This window comes from Actinia tenebrosa, unplaced genomic scaffold (assembly GCF_029948245.1).
Source record: "Actinia tenebrosa isolate PJP-AT-01 unplaced genomic scaffold, QUT_ActTen_1.0 PGA_scaffold2__45_contigs__length_23673736, whole genome shotgun sequence".
Taxonomy (NCBI): Eukaryota; Metazoa; Cnidaria; class Anthozoa; order Actiniaria; family Actiniidae; genus Actinia; species Actinia tenebrosa.
Genome location: NW_028292579.1, coordinates 5,903,829 through 5,927,326, shown reverse-complemented (window position 1 = coordinate 5,927,326; position 23,498 = coordinate 5,903,829). Strand labels below are relative to the sequence as shown.

The 23,498-nt window shown below is 35.8% G+C and overlaps 2 protein-coding genes across 3 annotated transcripts; one reads left to right on the top strand and one right to left on the bottom strand.

Moving 5' to 3' along the window:
* Positions 1-167: 167 nt before the first annotated feature.
* LOC116299064 (uncharacterized) lies at positions 168-8,513 on the top strand. Its single transcript, XM_031707697.2, has 7 exons — positions 168-2,866; positions 3,283-3,471; positions 3,633-3,682; positions 4,427-4,555; positions 5,641-5,709; positions 6,138-6,272; positions 6,881-8,513. Exons 1-7 carry the CDS (start codon positions 304-306, stop codon positions 7,040-7,042), a joined length of 3,297 nt encoding a protein of 1,098 aa, XP_031563557.2. The 5' UTR covers positions 168-303; the 3' UTR covers positions 7,043-8,513.
* A 2,896-nt stretch (positions 8,514-11,409) lies between these two features.
* On the bottom strand, positions 11,410-21,387 carry LOC116306424 (calbindin-32). 2 transcript variants are annotated; one of them, XM_031716489.2, is made up of 11 exons: positions 21,101-21,387; positions 20,835-20,905; positions 16,691-16,777; positions 15,660-15,746; positions 15,070-15,126; positions 14,458-14,535; positions 13,882-13,937; positions 13,739-13,778; positions 13,203-13,259; positions 12,878-12,955; positions 11,410-12,198 (listed from the first exon to the last, which is right to left on the bottom strand). In XM_031716489.2, the coding sequence occupies exons 1-11, from the start codon at positions 21,177-21,179 to the stop codon at positions 12,082-12,084; spliced, it is 807 nt and encodes a 268-aa protein (XP_031572349.1). In that variant the 5' UTR covers positions 21,180-21,387; the 3' UTR covers positions 11,410-12,081. The 2 variants fall into 2 exon arrangements, with proteins under 2 accessions (XP_031572349.1, XP_031572348.1); XM_031716488.2 differs by having other exon boundaries at positions 16,691-16,780; positions 21,101-21,382.
* Between the last annotated feature and the right edge of the window lie 2,111 nt (positions 21,388-23,498).

The window sequence follows — 23,498 nt, the reverse complement described above, 5'->3', positions numbered from 1 at the left end:
AAATGAAGATGAGAAATGATTGGTTGGGTCGATGTAGTAAGGCGGAGGCCTCTTTCCGCGATTCTTCATTGTCTGGCAAGCAAATGGAAAATTGCGAGGAAAGTGGTTTGAGACCCCAAAAAGAAGACAGTTTCCCACGGGGTAACTCAACTTCTAAAGAAAAGGCTGAGTTCTCTCGGTTCTGGTTGGAGTTCTCGCAGTCTCAATATCTTGAAGAAAGAGAGTTGGACGACACAGGAAACAAGGGTGTGGAAGATCTTACGGCGGGTGATAAGCTTGAAATAGTTTTTGAGGATTTCACAGATGATGGCAGGAATAGGACTGTTAAGAAAGTTGTCAGTATTAGTAAAGAATCTTGCCATTCAGGTGACAATGAGGATGGAAATCGAGCCACCAAAAAGCTTCCAAAATGATAAGAAAGAAGATGAAGTCACAGGCAAACTGTTCGCAGACCTCGAGTCCCACGAACTGAATAAAAATCGTTCAGGAGGTTTTTCTAGTGGTTCAAAAGTGGTATCTGAATTTGGAAAATCTAGTTATTTTCCAGGAATAGTTGATGATGGTCGTACAGAATGCTCAGTAGAGGAAATACAAGGTGTGGGGATACCTGGTAATAGAAACTTGCCACCATTAATGAACGGGTGCGTGGTAGTTGCAGAAAGTGATGTAATGAAAGGAATGGGCGCTAAAAATACTATTAATAGCCAACATGCATTGACTAGTGATGAAAACCAAACCTCAAAGGAAAATACATCAGTTCAGCAGAGTGACAGCATCGTAGGAACTGATCGCGATGGTTGTGATGCCACTTTTAATAATCAGTGCGTATTAGAAGTTGAGAGAAGAGGAGTTAATGTATTGACTACTAGTGATGAAAGCTTAACCTCAAAAGAAAATAGCTCAGTTCAGCAGAGTGACAGCATCGTAGGAACTGATCGAGGTGGTCGTGATGCCACTTTTAATAGTCAGTGTGTATTAGAAATTGAGAGAAGAGGAGTTGATGTCCTAGTTAGAACTAATCAAGTATGGGAACAAGAGCTAAGTCAACCCTTGAATATGACGAAAGAACAAGAGTTGGATATAAATATGAAGGACACAAAGATGGAATATGAGGAATCATATTCTGTGTCTGTTGAAGCTTTTCAAAGGCAAAGAAAAACAGAAGAGAAAGAAAAATGGCGGAGAAAAGGAGGAACGCACATTGAAAGTACGAAGGTACAAATGTTTGAGGCAACATTTTCTGTGCTTGATGAAGCTGTGACCGGAAAGGAAAATCAAGAATTGAGCAAGAAAAGTTGTATGGTAACACATAATTGTAACAAAGGGGGATTGTTTACCACTGTTGCTGATGATAAAGAAAGCTCTTCCCAGTCTTGTAGTGTAGAAGGCTTGATGCGAAATTCCACGTCTGATGGAAGTTCTTCTTTAGAACAGAAAAGCGATGAATCTTTCTCCATCTTGAAGAATACCTCTATATCTGACCTCACCCCTGGTGGGTTTAATCCGGTATTTACGAGCACTGCTCGACCGACATCACCGTCAGCTGACAAAACCCAAACCCTCAGAGCAGAAGAAACACAGGATCACCCAGGAGAAGCAGAAAAGCTCACTGCAACGAAGAAACATGTAACATTTGGTAAGAGCATACTTTACATGACCAGACATGACTTTGAAGGAAGTCTAGATACAAGTCAAGGTATTGCCTCTCCGTACCATAATGATCCAACAGATGATGATATCGTTCCTTGTACTCAGCAGGAGGACGATAGTCAGTTGATGACATTCCAAGACCCACTGCAAATTTTGAGAACGTTGTCCTCTTCTGCCACTGAAGTGCTCCAAGAAGATCCAAAATCCAAGGTGTCGTCGGGTGGTGCTGGCCATGATGTTGAAGTTGGCCGTTATGATGATACTATGCAACGTCTGCTTGGTGATGCAGTAAAGTTTGTTGATAGTGGGAATGTCCCAAAGGGTTCACCCAATGATTTTAGTGCCAAGATGCAGCATCCAAATGGTAATATACTACAAACTGTGGTTGATAGTAACGTTCAGAGGAGCTCAACGAATGATGCAATGCGGCATCGGGGTCGTGAAGAGCATGCTTCTCGCTTGGCAAGTTGTGACAGTGATGTGCTGTGGCGACAAAATCTTGACAAAAAACAGCGCCTAAATGATGGTGATGCTCCAAATGATAACGATGACGATTCACAGGGTTCTTCCATTACTGGGGATGATAAGGAAATTATTCTATGCAGCGATGAAAGTGAAGAATTCGTACGTTCTCCTACTACAGTCGCGAAAGACAGTGTCTTGCAATGTATAAAACAGTCAAATAACAAGGTTTGCAATGACCTTATTATGGGCAGCGATGACAGTGCCGGCAACAATATCTCCAGCTCTCCTAAAACTGCTGCAAAACAGAATATCCTTCGATGCATTCAAAAGCAGGCAAATAATGGCTCTAAGGATGACGTCTCAAAAGCACGTAGCCAATCAAAGCAGACCTCGAAATCACCATTAAAAGGTCGGGAAACGCAGAACGTTAGTGTTAAAGGACGAGAAAAATCGCTGCAGTTTACTTTAACGGATTCAGAACTTGGGAAAGCTTTGATTTCACCTGCGGAAAAAGAGAACACTTTCTTGCCGGGCTCGCAAGGTGTAAATAATTTGGAAGAAGGAAAATCCCCTCCCCAGGTGCAGCGCGTCACTTCAACAACTCCCGTGATAGAAGGTGGATCATGTGCTATTCCATGTTCAACGTTTTACAAAGCTAAATATAATAACTGTAAGAAGCGACCTCGAGAAGGATTGGTACAAGTTGAACTAGGACCCGACGTAAACTTGATGTCACTTGCGGAAGATACAGGTAAGGAAGTGGAGTCAAAGTGGAGTATTTGATGTATATCTGTAGGAGAGGAAGGATAAAAATAGACAGAGAATAAAAGATAAAAGACAGACAGAAACGAAGTGAGCTACTAGCCGTAAGACTGTACCTCCATCACCACTGTTGCCATGGACATCCATAAAAATATTGCAATACCGGCTGACTTGGACAAAGGTAATGGCATAGATGAATTTAGCTCAGGCATAATATTTCCCCATTCCAAACCACGTGTTTTCCCCTAGAGTAGCATTTCTTTGTTTAATGGTTGCGCTTGAGAAGACACATGGATATAGATACAACTCCAACGAAGAATCTTATTATCGAAAGAATGACACGTGGTCTGGAAAAATATTACGTCCCAGCTAATTTGATCTACTCCTGATCAATTTGAATTAAAGGTGCTCATGATGGTAATAAAGCTGTTGCCATGAAGACGCATGCTTTACCATCAGGGACATCAAGTGATGTAGCAGCACTTGTACCAGGTGAAGGGAATTTGAAAAGAAAGCGTGCACAAGAAGATGATGAAACTAGAGCTGCGAAGAAGCTACTGACAATCTCCGCGCCGTCGACTGCTTCAGCTCAAGGTTAGTCACTTCGGGCATTGCGGTTTTCAAAGAGCAAATTTGTTATGAATGTGAAAAACTAGTGCTACGGACGTGTCGTGTCGTGACGTGTCGTGCAGTGATCGTGATGTCGCCTTGTCGGACCATATTAGTTGGCTAATGATGATGATTGCATCTTTCAGTATCAACAACTTGCTTGAATACTATAAAGAATAAGGACAATAATGTAAGAGTAAGTATTCTGTTCAATGTTATCAATCTTTTACTATTTGAACAGCGAAAATAAAGGCTATGCATCCTGTCCAACTTTTGGTAGTGGAGCCAATCAGAAACCAGGAGTAATTAATAGCCTTGCAACATATATTGTCTAGTTATCTAAGCTATCTAGTTGATTACACGTAACATTAAGGTCAAATTATCGTTCTCGTGCATTGATTGGCTCAACTACCCTAAGTTGGAATTTATTCTTTTTTTCTACATTTTGATTGGTTTTAGCTGTCTACTGTTTTCAGTAGTCGCACATTAAAATAAATATATTAAAATAAAGTATTTGAGATATTGTTGCCACGTACAACTGCTCGATCCTTTAGAGACTCGCTGAGGTTACATTATTCTAGTGTTGATTGAATGACTATGAATTCCCACTAATGTAAAACCATAATTTATATATACAGTCAATGTTATTAACGTTGTCCACCGAAAAAAGACATTTACACATTTACACATTTAGACTGAAGTGAACCTGAACTTTAAATGTAAAATCAGTCAACTCGTGAATCGAAAATCCAGAATGCCCCGACCATTTAGTGAGGATTTAAGATGGAGAATTGTACTTCAGCGTTTGTTTTATGCCAGAATGTTCGAGGAAACACGTGATATTTCTTTTAGTCTAAATGTCTAAATGTCTAAATGTGTAAATGTCTTTTTTCGGTGCACTACGTTAATGACATTGACTGTATATGTAATGATTCTACAGGTGCTGAATGCGGATGCTAGTTTCCAGGCCTTTACAGAGTATAGCTGTGACCACGTGTTGTATTCCCAACAAGATCCTCTAGTCCTTGAGTTTACTTCAAGCGAAAATTCAGATAACGATTCTTCTCAGGTATTAAATTATGCATGCTTAACTCGTGCTGTAACTGTTTATTTGAACATCGCTTTCTTTTTTAATAGACCTAATTTGTCTTGGTGCAATGTTTCCCCATTTCAGACCACGTGTCATACCCTTGAGAATGCGATTCTGCTTTTAAAGACCCATTGCCACTTACCGTGATGCATCACAATTTGTTTACATTTTGAATCGTGTCACCACTGAAAAAACGATTCTAACCTTTTGAATAAACTCTTAAAAGAATGTAAAAGAATCATTATTGTGCCTTAGTGCTATGTCGGAAAAGGATTTAATATGACGTTATTATTCAATATATGTGAATCTTTGAATTTCATGGACCACGAAATTCATCTGTGACCGCGGTGCATCACGGTAAGTGGCAATGGGTCTTTAAGTTGTATAAATATTAAAGGTTCTTAGCCTTTACGTGCAACTGTTAAACAAAAAAATGATACTCTTAGAAATGATACTCTTTAGTCTGTAAAAATACATTGCTCCGACGACAAATACGGTCTATTAGCTTTACCTTATACTATGAACCTTTCACTTCGGAAAGGGGAGCCGGTATTGGATATATAAAAATAAACAATAAATGGGATCAATTATTTGCATTTCTACAGAGCAGGACTTCGTCCACTTAAATTCTAATTGGAATTTAGAAATTAAGTTTTACAGAGGGACGAAAAACGGAGAACCCGGGAAAAAACCAGCTGGAATCCACTGTTAATTCTCTCATCATTTATTATTTATTTGACCCAGTTTTCCCCTCTACAGCTTGGAATGGCCAATATACATTGGCGAGTTTCATAAAGTGGGAGGAGTGATTTGAAACCGGACAGAAACTCTATCCAGTCTGGTCAGTAGCTGTCCAGTCTCCCCCGTCCTCCAACTCAATATTAAACTCGGCACCGTAATCTTCTGTAGATCTTGTAAAAAAGTAAATGATTTTGTCTTATTACTTTTAGCCAAAGCTGCCATCCTTTCTCCATTTTCCGAACTTTATACTTTGCTCTTTGCATGCCTTCTTGTACAGTGACAAGAATCAGACGTCAATACTAAACAGAGCATTTATTTTTCAGGAGAGCAAAATTAACGATTTGCTTTCAAGTCCCATTTTATTACCCAGTCCACCACGTGAAACGAAAACGGTACGTTATTTTTTTGAGTATTATATCTTTCTTTATCAATATCGCTTCAAGCGACATGTGAATGCCGATTCAAATCAAAGAATCGTGCACGCAATGGGATGACACTGGGTCTGATATAACTGAAATAGGAAAACATTATCCCTAAGCTAATAGACCTCTTTACCTTGGACGAAATGTTTTCCCATATCAGACCACTTGTCATTACCTAGAGTTTAACGGTTGTGATTTACATGAGAAAGAATTCAGTTTCCTACGGAAAAAGACTCTATTGTTGTGCCTCATGTCATGGCTGCCATCACGTAATGGTGCAAAGCCTCTATTGACACCCAAGAAGTGTCAAAATTGTTATGAATAATGTCAAAGGTTGTCGCGGAAACAAACATCATTAATGTAATATTATTTGATGACTCAGGTTTTTTTCCCTGCAGGTGCGTCGGTCTATCGAAACAGGGGTGGCTAACCTGAAATTTATAAACACTGAAAAGGCCATGGAAGAGTTTTACATGTCAGAGGAACAAGAACTCTCCGCTTCTCCCAAGTTTGTATCGTTGCCCTCATACCAGGTACATATTGAAAAGATCTTTGAAGATTTATATTTTGCGATACATCCATTTCAAGAAAGGTTGAGAAGCAAACGGTGATTGGAGATCGGTGTTTGGCGATTGCACGGCCAAAAGGAACTTTTGGCATACATCTAAACACGAATGCCAATCGAGTTTTTTAAAATCGCTTCGTCGACTATAAACAACACTAAATACATCAACATTAACCTCTGTGTTATTGACAAGAATGGAACTTGAAATGACCTATCTCTTATCGTCTATTACCTACTGCCATTCGCTTTTTAACCTATTTTATAAATATTATGGGTTGCTCATTTCTTTCTTATTTCTTTCTCCGTCTATCTTTCCCATCCCAACTGCCCTTTCATGTTCCATTCATCCGTCTATTCATCCTTCCTCCAAGTTATCTTTCCGCCCATTCCTCTTCCCATCCATCTTTTCGTTCGTCCATCCGTCCGTCCGTGCATCTACCATGCATTACATACTTCTTCACGTTCCTTCCTTTTCAGATATCCGTGCGTCCATGCATCCGTCCCTCTGTTCATCCAACTATCCCTTCGTTTATTTATTGAAATTTTTGAAATTATTCTCCCTGGTTTTCTCATCAGGTACCAACTACGAACAACAATAAATGTTCTGACCTCGCCAATAAACAGAAGAATACAACACAGCACACTAACACATCACAAGGTAAAATCAAACCAATTATTCTAAGTGACTCAGAAGAAGACGAAAGTGAGAGCAGTTTCTGTTGGTTTACGACACGGTAGGTCATGTCATGTCATGTGTATGCTAAGGTCCGTTGGTTGAAATTCATCGTTGCTTGGATATTGGTCTATAAGGATCTTCATACTTCGACAGTTCGATCATCCTGTGGTTTGAAGTTTGTAATTTACCTGGATTTTATTGGTTGATTCAAAATAATCAGCAAATGAATATGTTTGGTCACAATTGATTTACCAATTTATAATATGGTCATTAATAAGAACGTCCATAGCTAGTAACCTGAATATACTCATCCAAAGAATTAAGAACCCTTCGTGTTCATTGGTTGATCCAATGGTTCATTGGTACCATTGTAGGTCACCAATAAGATGCTCCATAGCTAGCAACACTATACTGATCTAGGAATGGCCTTCATAAAGATTGTGATCCCTAGGATTTCATTGGTCGATCTAGGGGTTCATTGGTACCATTGTGGTCACCAATAAGATGCTCCATAGCTAGCAACACTATACTGATCTAGGAATGGCCTTCATAAAGATTGTGATACCTGGGATTTCATTGGTCGATCTAGGGGTTCATTGGTACCATTGTGGTCACCAATAAGATGCTCCATAGCTAGAAACACTATACGGATCTAGGGATGACTTTCATAAAGATTATGATCCCTAGGAATTCATTGGTCGATCTAGGGGTTCATTGGTACCATTGTGGTCACCAATAAGATGCTCCATAGCTAGAAACACTATACGGATCTAGGAATGGCTTTGATGAAGATTATGATCCCTTGGATTTCATTGGTCGATCTAGGGGCTCATTGGTACCATTGTGGTCACCAATAAGATGCTCCATAGCTAGCAACACTACACTGGTCTAGAAGTAGACTTTGACGATCATGATCCCTGGGATTTCATGAATCGATTCAATGATTCAATGGTACCTATTTAGTCTTCAGTAAGCATGTCAATAGCTGGTAAAACATGCTAGTCTAACAATAGCACTTGAAGTTTATCTAAATTTGATTAGTCATTGGTTTAATGATTACCATTACGAATGCTATTGTCTACGGTTTAATTGTCATTGCGACGCAAGCTCAAGCGTAAAGGTAAGAAAATAATGGTACTTGTGCTTGCGATTATGTTTGCGCTAGTGCTTGCCTCAAAGTGAAAATGAACTAATTTTTGCTCGCGTATTCGTTCGCACATTTGTTTATGTTTTGTAGCGAAAACAAGGCTTTAATGTCCTCACTAACAAGTTCATTTGTCGAAAATAAGACATTTTGTCTAGCAAAGTTTGACTTGATAATTTGAAGATTTTCCAATGTTTGGCGGTAAAACTGTAGTTTTCTAACAAATTACCACATGCTATTTCGTGTTCATGTATTTATGTAGCTGAAGATCTTTATCCGTAGTTTGTTAGTGTTACCCTGTCATTTGTGTAAACATGTATAGATATCTTTTTAATTGATCTTTTTAAAACCCTTAGCCTTTTTTAAAAAAAAAGTTGATAGCCATACGATTACCAGAATGTAACTTAAAAGAAACCACATGAATTGTGCTATTCTATAATACATTAAGAACACTTATAAACGTACAGCTAAAACCTGTTTAATAAAAAAAGGTGAATTTAATTTTCCTTTTTGATTGTTTTCTCTTCTTTCAAAATTAAGAGAATGGAAGGGGAGGGTACTTTTCGAGGATGGTTCAGTAATTTTCAACTGCATAAGGTACAGAAAAGACAAATAGGTCAAGAGTGTAGAGCACCCTTTAAAGTGCACCTAACCCCTGATACAATACTTTTAACATTGATTCTACATAAAGTGAATAGTTGAATGGTGAAATATTTCTTCATTTGAATGTTGCATCTTTAAGTTATGAAGGTTTATACTTCCAATATGTTAATGACTGTGACGTCACCCCAGGCTTCATTAAATATACAAATTTTGACTGGTTCATACAAAAAGTTTTTAAAAAGAATCATACTTAAGGTTATACTTAAGGTTTCTACAATGTTTATTGTAAATCTGATGTCTCATAATGGCTAGTGTTTAGTATCAAAAATTAAAACAAATACTCTCAAAAGCCTGGGGTGACGTCACAGTCAGCAACGTAATGTCAAGTATAAACCTTCATAACTTAAAGACGCAACATTCAAATAAAGAAGTATTTCACCATTCAACTATTCACTTTATGTAGGATCAATACTGAAAGAATTGTATCGGGGGTTAGGTGTACTTTAAGAGTGAGTCACTGAAAATAATTAATCATCATCATCCTGTGATCGGGCGCGAGTTGGAATTGACAATGCCAGACCAAGAGTCTTTATCCAACATTTAACAAGGAAGGTCCTCAGTAGACCGATCCTGGCTGGAGTGTCCACTCAAACAATGGGTAGTTTTCCCAATGGAATACAGAATTTCCGACCAACAAACTCGAATTCATAAGATTTTTTAGTAGCTATCACTTTTTTTTCTTAAGGTGGCTGCCTACTTTTGAAGGTTCGAATTGAGCCCACGATGAGCGCGCGCTCAAAAACCGCTGAAAAATCTACAAGATTTTATTGAAGAACCATACGCGTTTTGAGCTTCAACAGAGCAAAACCCTCAAATTTTGCACGGGACTCTCTATTTTTTAATAGCTCATTTGAAAAAACTCCTAAAAATCTCGGTTTTATCAACATTTTAGAAAAAGTTTAAATCAGTAACAAATGAAAAAATAGATTTTTGTAGGGATTTTTTAAGGGCACCGAAACTACAAAATATGACAAATCAATGTATTTTTTTGTATTTTTGTCGAAAATATCCATGTATTATTGTAGAATGATTGACTAGCCTTCATTAGTGCAATCACATAGTCTGCAAATAACTATTATCTTATGAATCTTAATTTTTTTCTTATCACTTCCGGTGGCGCAATTTTTACTCCAAAAGCTCGTGCGTAGGCTTCCATTAAATGCTGACTATCTCGAAAACGAGCTCGGGACACCCTATTTTTCTTTCCAGATTTGGAATCAGCATTAAGGTAGCTCCATATAGTTAAAAGGCTTTTGAGGTACATGTTACATATTGCTGTATTAAAAAAAAAAACAAAGTATGTGTTGACCCTTTTTTGCGCATTGTACTAATATTAGTAAATCAAGGTTTCAGTTTTTACAAAAAAATATCACATGACGGGTCGCCATAGCAACGTAACGTTAGTCTTAATTGAGGCTTTTTTGTAATAAAAAAAATTAAAGCTCGAGTTTTTCGCGGTGAATTTTTTTCTAAATATGTTAAGTGAAATCATACTACTTATTTCATCATTTGACACCGCGACTTAAGTATCCCAACGACAGAACCTTAGATTTAACGCAATTTCAACGCAAAAACGCAAAAACATTCTGTCGTTAGAACTCGCTAAATATTTTGCAAGCTGATTGCTTTTGATATCGAAAAAACACTGTAAAAATTTGAAGACATTTTACCGCCAAATTTCCGAGATTTTTAATTTCAAAAATCGCGCACAAAAATTAGTCAATTACGTCATCAAAATAAAATTTCTACAAGATCCGTATTTGCGCATGTGCGAAACTGAGCGAGCGAGGTAAACATTTGTGCTAATACAAACCCACCGACCATCCATGATATTGCTGAATTTCTCGTGGAATTACCACTCGCAGGCTCATCGATAATGCACGAAATATTAAAATTGAACTTGTTTTGAGCTTCACTTGAGTCGTTAAAAGGCACTGATGTAATTGTTTGGACATTTTTTTTGGATTATTTGCAGTGTTCTTTTATTCCAGCATGTTTTGAAAAGTAATTTTGCGACATTTTTTGAAACTGCTTGGCGCACCGCCATCTTTATTTTGTTTTTCGTGGCTTTAAAAGCTCGCGCCATCATAAAACTCGTTCCCATTTCCCTCGCGGTAAAAATTAACTATATGGAGCTACCTTAAATTCCAATTCGGAAAATCGAAGTTTTAAAAAAAGTTTAAATCAATTTCCAAAAGTAGGCAGTCACCTTAATGTTCCTTTAGAATACATTGATTCAAAGACGGGCGATTTTCAGCAATGGGTGTCTGCTCCATGCTGTATATCAAAAATACATTTTAGCTTGTCCGACGTAGCAACAGTAACTAGGGAGGACAATAAACAAGGGATCGGTAAATTGTCTGTTGTGTGTCCCTACTTAGCACATTAATATAGTTAAATAAAATGTCACGTTTTTCTATCTAAACATTCGTTTTACCTTACACGCTCTGACCATCGTTCTCTATCTGTATGTTTGCGCGCATAAAATAATCCTAAAAACCATTTAATTTTTTTTCGATTTTTCCAATTTCATCCATTTTTTTTCCAGTCTTTAAAAGAAAAGCGGATTACTAACATGACAACTCTTTACTAAATATTTTAGTTATAAAGAAAAGACAAGTCTTTTTGTTTGTAACGTCTTTATTCCTCGTCTATTGTTACTGAGTATAACACTAGGGTAGGCTGGTATTCCAAGGACAGGAATATGATTCTCTACCCCTGGACGTAGATTAAAGAGCATTACCGTGTTTCTTGATTTTTGTTATTATTTAAAATTGTACATTGTACTTATTATTGCAATACTAAAAAAAGAGAAAAACTAGACAAATATGAATATAAAGAATTTTATAATATTTGAATACTGCCAGAAACAAACTTAGCGATACTAACCTTAAGCTCTGATGGTAGCTTTGCTTGAAATATTCTTATTTTCTTGAGACTTAAGCATGTCCGCACATGCGTCGTAACGAAGCAAGTGACAAGAGCAAGCAAGTGACGTCAATTTGACGTCATGACCAGCTGAGCCAGGATGCTTTGTATAGTATCTTTTACGCATGTGCGGATATGCGACTTTACATAGAAAGCGACGTTGACGTAACGTCATGACACAAGCTAATCCAGAATGCTTTGTTTTCGATCTAACATTTATTAAAAACCACGCAAAGCATTATGGATGCGTTTGGGTCAAAATGTGAAAAGCTATAAATAGCATAATAACTTGTTATAAATAATAGGATTATTGGGCTAATATCTAAATTAGAAGATGGTCCATATCACTAGTTATGACTAGTTATCCTATTTGCAAGAGAACAAAAGACTCATCTCATCCCTAGACAGTTTGCCATCCTTATTGGTGTCAAACATTTCAAGAATTTGTGTCCTAATCCCCTCCAGGTCCGCTTGGGTTATTTCCTGTGAACGAAATTAGTATCAGGATTAATTACATAGCGGTCGGAACATTTTATATCGTGCACATTATAATTTTCTGACATGTGACATCGTAATGCCTTCATCATATTTTACAAAATGTGACATCATAATGAAAAGCATGTGTCGCAACACTGTGACACCATAGCGCAGAATAGAGGCTTTGCACCATCACGTGATGGCAGCAATGACAGGAGGCACAACAATAGAGCATTTTCCCCCCAGAGAAAGTGAATTCTTTCTCATTTAAATCAGACTAGACCAGATTCAATTGTTCCTGCCTCCTTTCATGGCTGCATGCCATCATGTGATGGTACAAAGCCTCTATATGTTATGAGAAGTGACATCATATTTTATAAAATATGACATCATAGTGAAAAGCATGTGACGTCATATCATGCAACACTGACACCATAGTGCAAAGTATGTATGCATGCAAAAAATGTGTAGTCATCATATAAACGTGTGACATGCATATTTTACAAGATGTGACATAATATTTTACATTTGACATATTTGCCATAATGCACAACATGTGACGTCATCTATTTTACCGCGTATGACATCATAATACACAACGTCATGTATGTGTTAAGTAATGATCATATTATCGAACTCCTGCATGTCCTAATTGTTATTTCCTTATGTATAGAAGAAAACGTACCTGGTTTTTGTTTTGCTGCAGAAGGATATCCCTTAGCAGAGCAGTTATTTCATCGCCTTCGATCTCACCACTATTATCCTGCAGAAAATTATACGATAGACCAAATTCAAAACTTGCACCTATTGGAGCCTTAAGTTGTGATCAAAGGAATCTGGCGTGATTCGTGACTTTTGAATCACGCCAGATTACTTTGAGTCACGCCAGATCCCTTTGTTCACAACTTAAGCCTCACATCGGTGAGAGTTTTGAATTTGGTCTATTGTTACCCCTTACTTCGTGCAATAATTTTAATATTGACTTCCATTTGAAACACTTGATTACTTACATCATCGTAGTGATTGAAAAGTTTGTTAAAGTCTTCTTTTGACAGCTCGCTTTTACCCTGCCGAAAGAAATGTTTATTATTAGCTTCTGACTAATTTTGAGGATCTTTCTGTTCTACAAGTAAGTTTGGTATTTTTTAGTTCTAGTCACCGACTAGAGTACTTGGGTCCTAAATTAATCTCTTTACCCTTCCATAAATCTTTCTTAAGACCTTCAAGTTCTTAAATAAAAGGTTCAAATTTTATCGATGCCTTGGAGCATACTATGTCTGGGCTGATCAAAGTCACGTCACAGCCAACGCGCGAACGACCAAATCGAAATTAAAATAGAAGAATTTGATATTTTTAAATTAATGAATTTTAATAATTCCTAAGTTGATAATTTTTTAATTTTCCATAGAGTATTTTTTACCACAAAGTAATAAAATAAGCAAACATAAACGAATTGAAGAAAAGGAACGCACAAAAGGAAAAAAGAAATTCTTGCAGCAAACGAACGAACGAACGAACGCGGAATAAGGATACAATGTATATATACCCTGAACTGCTCGATAAAGTTATCTTCAACGTGAATGAATCTGCAAAAAACGATATTTGAAGAAATGATAAAATTTTAAACATGAATATGATAATAGATCGAAATTTAAAGTTATAAAGTTCTATATTTGTTTACATTCGTACCTTGCTAGCTCACTGAGTTCAAACTTGCCATCTTTGTTTGAATCATACAGCTCAATCTTTAGAAAAAATTGAATTTATCAATGAGAGAATTAATTAATAATTAATTAATTGTTATGATAGACCCCTAGCTTAGGCGTATTTTTTTCCCATTTTATACCACGTCATTTTTCTAAGAATATCCATATTCATGTGTTATCTCATGCGCAACCGTTAAACGAAGAAATACAACCATTGCTGGGAGTGGCACTTGGGCTGAAATGGGAAAACTTTACGCCAAATCTTATAATGTCAAACTTGCACGCATTTTGATATAAACGTGGTCCCATTACTGGGAATTGAGGAACTCCACAGTAGTCAGTTGAATGATTATCTAGCCATAACCGAAATATTAATGTCTTTGAGGACTTGAACATATATAGGTGTTATTAAACTTTGTAAAAGTGGTCCCATTCTCGGGAATGGGGTACTCCACAGGAAACATTTTCATAATTCTTTTATACAGCAATAAAAAGCTCTTTGAGGCAATTGATTTTGTGTAACAATCTCTTAAGTTGCAAAAGAGAAAATAATACTCACGTATGAGCTCACAAGCTCCTTCACTTGCTGGGGCTGGACGTTTTGGTTATAGGGTTGCAGCATTTCGTAGAAAAATCCCTTTAGAATCAAAACAAAGAAACGTCAATCCTTTTGATACAAAATTTGAAAAATAATAAATTTATTAAAAATTTATAATTATTAAACTTATTAAATCTTATTAATACTTTAGCTATTTGGTTTTCTTTTTTTCTTCTTAGCTTTTCGTAGTTCATATTTCTATTATTACTATAATTTATTTAGTTTTTAGATCAATATATAGGTTACTTATATTTATGTTTTTGCTTCTTTTCATACTGTCATGGGAGGCTGATAAAAGTTTTAAATGTAGCAGTTAATTTTTGCTTATATATTATACTTGTATCAAGATATGATAGCTATCGATAAATGAGATAGGATTAATTGTTACCATAGTTACAATCAATTAATTACCAAACATTTAAGGGGTCACGTATCTTCCCTCCCCTTACACCAGTGAGTGGATGTTCTCAACAGGTAAATGAAGATTGTTTTATTTTTATTTTTATTTCTAAGATGTTTTTCCGGAAATGTTAAGTCCAGCAAAGCTGTTCGGCATTATTATTATTAATTTACCTCTAACTCGTCTTGTTCAAGGAAACCACTCTTATCCACATCATAGTGAGTCCAGATCTAGTACAACAGAAACAGATTCATCTAGTTTAATGGCTATTGTCTTTAATGACATAGCAGTTTTACGGCATGTTGTGAACAGTTAAATGCTTTTTGCAGGACGAGAGTTTTTATTTAGCAAAGATGTATGTAATGTTTACAACTCGTGAACACACCCCTTGCATTCTCCTGAAAATTGGAAATATATTGTTATGTTCTCAACTGCATCTTATTTCGACGTGCTGCAAGGGATCTATTGTAGGCTTGTAGGCTTATACTGAGGCTTTTAATATATGTTTGATATCGAATTTGTATGTCACCAAAGGATAAAGGATAACTATATTATTTCTCAATACGTTTAGGTATACCTCATCTCTATGGACCCTTCTCAAAAGTATCGTGGATGCAAGGCTGACGTGAAAATGCAAAAGAAATCACACTTTTTCTGGATGGAATTTGTGGCATTTGTTTTGTATTTCCATGTTAGCCTTGAATTCAAGACGATTTTAAGAAAGGTCCATTTTGTGTATAAACTGCAATACATGATTGTTTACCTTGATGAAATCAACACTAGTAATGGGGCCTTCCTTCAGCTTGTACTTGCCCAACAAGCTTTCTTCCACATCTAAGATTTTCTGAAGCTAAAAAAAAAAAAACGCACAAAAATCAGTGTTGGATAATGATTCAAACAAACTTACAAAAAATAAAAAAATAAAAAAAGATGTAAATATGAAGTGAATGTTCCTTTTACCAGAAAAAAATTCAGGGATTACGATGGTATGTTCGTCATAGTTTGAAATTATATTGTGCGCGTTAGCTTTTATTTATCGTTTACTTCTCATTTGTGAAGTGAAGTGAGATGGATAAATAAAACCACGCGTCGTTCTCTTGAGAATAATATTTTTTGTTTTAGTAGTATCCATATTCATGTTTCATCTCATGCGCAACCGTTAAACAAAGAAATAATACTCTTTGACTAGGGAATGCAGGGGCGTAACCAGGGATCTTGCAGGGAGGTGCACAGGCGATGATTTGCAGAACCAAAAAAAAAAAAAGAAAAGAAAAAAAAGGGGGGACAAAAAATAAAAAATAGATAGCAGAACCAAAGAAAAAGAAAGCAGAACCAAAAGATAAAAAGGAATAATGGGTGAGTGATTCATAAAGATGCTACAATATGCAGATGGACGTGCACGTGCACCCTGTGCTCCCCCCTGGTTACGGCCCTGGAATAACAGACGGAGATACAGCTATTTCATACAGTGAAGCTTTTGTTGCATACCAAGCCCGAAAGTCCAAAACGATATTAAATTTCTTTTACTTAGTCTGCATAATTTCAGGTATATTTTCTTCTGTGCTGACGTTATTTAGGATAATTACAATGAAATTTATAATATAATACATTTCAAGCTTGGCAAGAAACTTTCGACATGCAACATGTAATAAAACATTCACCAACCCTTTTTGAAATAGCTGTATAATGAAGTTATGGATAATACATATTACATATGATATGAATGAGGAAATCATAAGGAGTAATAAAAAACGATAAGTGGACGAAGGGAGGAATTGATCCAGCTATACTTACTTCTTGCATCTGGAATCTTCCATCGTGGTTTTCGTCGTACTGGGACAACACCTCTTGTTTAAATGATTCCAACTCTGGTGGTGATGGCTTCTATGAAAAAATAATGCGATTAAGGAAAGAAACGTGCCTGAAATAAAAGGAATTAAACTGAAAGGAAAGGAGAGAAGAGGAGAGGAGAGGAGAGGAGAGGAGAGGAGAGGAGAGGAGAGGAGAGGAGAGGAGAGGAGAGGAGAGGAGAGGAGAGGAGAGGAGAGGAGAGGAACGGAACGGAACGGAACGGAAAGGAAAGGAACGGAACGGAAAGCAAAGCAAAGAGAAACAAACAAAGCAAAGGAAGGAACGGAAAGGAGAATAAAGAAAAGGAAAGAAAAGAAAGGGAAGGAAAAGGAAAAAATATGATCAAAGACTAAACGACTTGATAACTGATTATGATTTAATGATGAATAATATTGTATTGAGGATATACGACTGATTTAAAAATATTTATCTATGAATTTAAATTGCTACCCCACTAAAAGCAAATACTAAAATAAACATAGATGATTATTATAATTATGATAAATATAACAGTCGTGATAAATAATAAAATAAATGATTATTATTTACAATATTGTAAAGGCCCCATTCGAAATCAACTAAGACTCACACAATGCTACTGAAGGACACCATTCAACGATTATATGTATAAATAATAAAGCTGATGCATGATGATGATGATTAATAATGAGAATAAGAATGAGAATTTGATTTCGACATTCTGGTCATTTGTTTTGACTACTCTCATAGTTCTATTTATTTAATTGTTTTCGAATTTCGAAGTAACTGTCATGAAAGTGTTGCTAAATTTAAAAATTATTTTGGTAAGAAAACTCCGACATTTTGTTTAGTCTTAAGAAACAGGATGTTATTAGTGCAGGAGAGAGTTGTAATACCTATTCACTAACTAAGTATTGCCGGAACATTCATGGTAAAACGCTTCTTTTATCTTCAACGACTAATTTGTCTTAAAAACCGGTATCTTCTAGAAATATGTACAAGTAGGCGTTTCGAGCGCGTGCGATTTGTCGGATTAGTATTTTCCCGCCTTTTTGCCCCGGTACCGTTTCCGACTCTTTACCTTCTAGTTGTTACGTCTTCATAATTTTTTATTATTTTGAGCCTCAAAAATACCCTAATTGAAAAAATGTGGCTAATTTCATCTCTCGTTTAATTATTGCATCAGTGTTCAGCCCTTTTTCTGTAAAATCAAATTGACTAGTTGAATTGTAGAAAAATATATTTCATTTCATATCCAAGTTTGATTTATAAACGCGACCTTTTTTGGTAAAACCATCATTTCATATAGTACTAGTTTTGAAATACCAACAAGACGATAATTTTTCATTCTATTTTCACTTTTTTCCAAGAAAGTCTTGGTTTACAAAATGATTTATTTTTGTCCGTATTTTCAAGCCAGCCATTGATATATGTTGATATACTAAATTTAAAAACGGGCTGTACACTTAGTTAGTTCCGTGCTAAGGAAGACCACAAATAGTTACACAATTCATTTAAAATTCCAAATGATTACCCGAGGCTACATGGAGTCAAGATAGTTTAAGTTTAAAATTATTTATTATTTAACACTGGTATTGTTCTATTCGTCGTTTGCAGTAATTTTTCTGTATCATTTTCTTTGACCAGCTCGACTCATTTAGTGTAGCTTTGCCATAATTACAAAATGCCACGAGAAAAGCTACAAATTTGGATTTGATCACTGAATATATTTTGAGTTTAGGCGCCTAGACGTCCCATTTCAAACATTTTCTGGATTCCTTTTACTCGTAATGGATTTTTTAAATAACAATATGGCCAGTACCGCTCAAGGAAATTGAAAGGACAAAAATAGTGCTAGTACGTCTGCGCATGCGCCAGCTCATCTGTGTAAACCAGATCAGGGCGGTGAAAAAAAAAAAAAAAAAGATATTACAAGGCTTAAGATACAAACACTGAAAAGACCTAAGAAATTAGTTGAGAAATATTTCCTCTAACATTCAACTGAAAAATTGTTTTAGCGTTTAGCAATACATACACTTACTGAGTTTATAAGAAATACAATGTTTCCTGGTCAAGAGTGGACTTAATGTTCTCTTAAATATACTGTGTTTTATCAAGGAATTTACATTATTATGAGCCCGTAGTTTAACGCCCAGCTTCTTGGCGGCAACCAGTTTTTGTTGTAATCAGTCCACATTACTCATTTTTATTTCATTGGAAGAAATTCATTTACTATTCTCATGATTTAAGAAGCTAGATGTTTCGTGTTCCGCGTTCGTGTTTCCTCGCCGCAAAGCCAGTTGTTTGATCTTAAACACTTGCTAACGAGATTTAAATATTAAGTTTCAATAGCCATCGAGAGGAGCTCATGAATGATACATTAATCATTTTGTTTGTTTGTTTTCACAGCGAGATCATGAGAACCTTTTCAACGCGATCCATTTTGATCTTAAGATCGAGTGTTTTGCAACATTCAACGAACGGAAGATAAACTACTTTTTTTCGCCTGTGATATTTTTTTCTCATTAGATAAAAACCGATTACAGCTTTTTAAACACATTTGCTGAATTGGTGCTTTGTGAAAAAAGATGAAAAGACTATTAATTAATCTGTACATCCAAAAATAATATTTGCAGGGAATTTCTTCAGAAAGAAAATATCAGGTGTATTGCTCTAGGGAAAACATCCTACCCTCAGTGCTGACCAAAGTCATGGCACAGCTAACTCACACATTAAATTGGAATTTAGCGTGTGATGTTTTGCGGTCAAGGAATACCGGAGAATCCGGAGAAAACCATCGAATATCAATGGAGAGACCTGAAGTTTCCAAAAAGACTTGTATTGGGTTGAGTTATTACGTCGTTCCGGTTTATTAGCAGAAATTACTTATAAGTAGATGACAAGCATTATAACTTGTCCAAAAACATCACCTATGTAAAAATACCATGTTCAAACCTAAACGGTATATTTTTCTACTTAGACCAAAATTTCTCCAGGAAAATGATGTTGATTTACAGCAAGTTTGTGGTTTCGTGCGCTATGAACTCAATTTACAGTTGTTTCTGGGTGAGTTTTTAATAGTTTACGTAGGGAAAGTTCGACTTGCCTTCTGTTGAGTCAAAAGACTATTTTTCAAGTCATTAAAGACAGGTTGAAGTGAGAACGACCTCTAATATTGCCGCCATCCTCTTGAGCAAAGCACGTGAACGCAGGACATTTCCAGGAACGGTTTTCAAAATTTCTTCTGAGGCTTCTTGAGCAATAACCGTATGTTTGTTTTTGGTTTTTTAATGCGGCCTTAGTGATAGCACAGTAAATACTAAAGTAAGTAAATATCATTTGTCGATTGAGAATTTTAACTGGTGTTTAAGTAACTCAGGCTTTTGCCTTGTTATTGCTTTTCTTGCGCTTGTTTTTTAATCGCTTTTTCAATAAGAAAATAGACCCTTTTGTATGTCATGCAAATCTCCAACAGTAATTACCATAAAAGCTGTGTTGTTAGAAACAGAGATATTGAACGCGTCTGGTTGAACAATCGTAAGAAAAAATGAGAAAGAGCTAGTGGAATATTCCCTTTTTTGTATTTCTTTAGTTTTTCCTTGTTTCTGCAAGCGTGTGGCTTATTAGCCAACCGAAGCAGCACGCCCCAGAGCTTGAACTAATCTCGTGCTGTTCAAAAATATCATATTTTTCCAATTAAGATCGCAATTGAAATTCTATTGAATGTAGCCAATTCAAAGTTGTTGTTTTTGACAAGGCGTTGTGTCCTTTTGAGGCATCTTCATGCGTCTTCACATCCGTTCGGCATTTAGACTTGATAACAGAGAAGGAAAACACTGGTTTTTCCCCCATATAACTCATGAATGTCAGTCCTAAGTATTTAGTTCATTGATCCCTCGGGCTTGCGAGCAAAGTTGATCAACCGACAGTTTAGCCTTCGTCATTTTGTACAAACAATTTCATCATTTAAATTTCAAAACGATACAATAACAATAGATCTAGGAGTTAACTTTCAAAGTTTTGCAAGATGTGGTTTTGATGGAAGTTATAGTCTTCCACAGCGAAGGATAGATTTGAAAATACGATATATAAAACTTAAAACTCGTACCTTTCCCTGCTTTTCCTCGTACATGACTTTTAGAAATTCATCCAATTCCTTTTTCTCAATGTATCCATTTCCTATAAAATATAATAGAAAAGAAAGATTAAATAAATTTGTTCGGATTTTACAGCAGTAGCTGATCAATCTTCCATTATTATACACGATATTTAACACTGTGATCGCGGAGAACAGTTTGATTATCAGGCAGTTATTATGCGTTATATTTCAAAGTTCCTTGCATTTGGTATATTATGCAATAATTCTTTTCTCACCATCGGTATCAAAAGAATTGAATATCTTCACAAAGTCTCGAGATGTGATTTTTCGGCTGGTGAGTCCTCTTTCTGCCATAGTGCTCTCTGTAGTCCTTAGAATTGAATAATCTTCTCCGAAGCCGGCCGTGGCTCTTGTGTTTATTATTATCTAACCTTGCGCTTGCGTATTAAGAGCGCGTTATGCAAATCTCCAACAGGTGTAAGTTCGGTTTGTTTCAAACCGACGGAGTAAATGAATAAGGACTTCGTGAAATATATCCACAGTCTTCCACTTTCTCCCTCATTGCGTCATTTATCTCCAAAATCATCACCTCTTGTCCTCAAAAATCGAATAAAATTTCACGCACAAGCCATTGTCGTGTGACAACATATACAGACTTTGGTAACTTGGTGCGAAATTGGTCAAGATAAAAGCTGCAAAATGCAAATTTATCTTATTTTCTTTCATTATGTAAATAAGTGCGAAAGACCGATGGATTTTGACAGTTGACGTTGAATTTGAAGCGTCTAGCGTCTAGCAAATACTTTATGATCTGCAGTCATTTTTATCGTAAAATAACAGAAAATTCGCGTCGGTAAGATATGCAGTACATTTATTTTCGGCTTCAAACCAGCAGCTTGGGCTATAGTAAATCTATGAATAATCAATGAAAGGCGAAAATCTTAGTCCATGAAGCAGCTGTCCCGCAAAAATACAAAATACATTAACCAATTCAATATCAACTATTGTATTCGGCCACCAAGGATTTTTCTCCTACAACAACAACAACAAAAAAAAGATATTAATTTGCAATAGACGAAGATACGACGCGATGCGAATTTTTGCAAGCATACAGATGTAAACATACGTCTCAGTTTTAATTGAATAAAAAACTGGTAGATAAGATAAGATAAAATAAGCGAAGATTCGTTTTTGCCTCTGGTGTAAAGATGTTAAATTTTTAACGGTATGAGAGGATGTGTTATTACGTTTTAATAAACGTGTTTTCGTATTTCAGTTTGGGAGAAAGACTTAATCTTACACACTAGAAAAACTTATAAAGCCTTCCAAACATTACCTTCAATACGTTCCAAAATTACTCACTTTTTTGTTTTTTTCTTCTTCATTTTTTCAGTTTTGTCGTAATATATAATGATAATTATTGGCTTGACTAACTGATGAAAAATAAAGATTTGGACACAAAAAACAATTTAAGAAAACAATTTTTATTTAGCTTATAGAATTTTTCATATCTGTTTTAATTAACTTGAATTATTTCTAAATATTAATATAAAGCAAAAATAAGATATTGCTACTTTGGAAGTGAATTAATAAATTTTTCAGGTGTAAATAAGACTCTTCAAAATTTAATCTCAAAATTTTATTATTTTTTTGTTTCGAACTATTGAAGATGCCAAAAAGTCGAGTCTTGAAAGCGTCGGGATTTTTCTCAATGAGTTTCACTTGATTGACAGTTATAATGTCCAAGTCTTTTGTGTGTATAAGTACTTCATATATCATAGTAATTTACCGTCATTTTTGGTTTTGTGGTCTTGTTCGACAACTGATCTTGATAGCAAGAGAATAAAATATTGAATGAGTTCGAAAAAACAAAGGAAATATCAAGACTGGTGGGGAAATTTAAAAACATTTTTCATATTGTCTACTATAAAAAACTGCACTGGCATTGGCTGCCCCATAAAATTCGGCTGTTTATATATTTACTTAGTTCGCTATATTATTCCCAGCCTTCGTCGTTTGGCAAATTGCAAATTGCACTGAAAAATTGCCAAATAACCAACATTTCAAGTCAATATATTTACTTATTTGCCTTAGTTTTTCCTCTATTCGTTTTGGAAATTACTATGAACAATTTTCAGCCATCTAACCAACATTCATGACTTCTTAAGTCCCTACATTTGTTGGGTCAAATGCTTGGGCCATTTGTCATGATCTGCCAGCGATGGTGGGAGGTAATTTTTTGATGTTGGATGAATGTTGGGATCATTTGTCATTCCAGTTTTTCCACTCTGCCTCTGCCACCAAACATTGGTCAAATGTTGGTTCAATTGTCGGGACGTTTATCAGGACATTTAAGACGTTGTCCTATAATTTTTAACTTGTTAATCATATATAATTTTTTTCGCCATCTTTTTTCAGTAGTTTTGCAAATTGCTTTAAACGATTGTCAACCAACATTTCATAACTTGTTAGGACGTCGTCCCCAAAAATTTTGAAAATTTGATATTTTTATTTTTTAACATATTACTTAATTCAGTGTTGTTGCAAGGTGTTGTTAACAAACAACCAATTTACATTTCGTAACGTCTCAACTCGTTGCCCCATAATTTTCGACTTTATTGACATTTTTTTCATATTACTTCATTTAATTGTTGTGAATCGCTGTATACAATT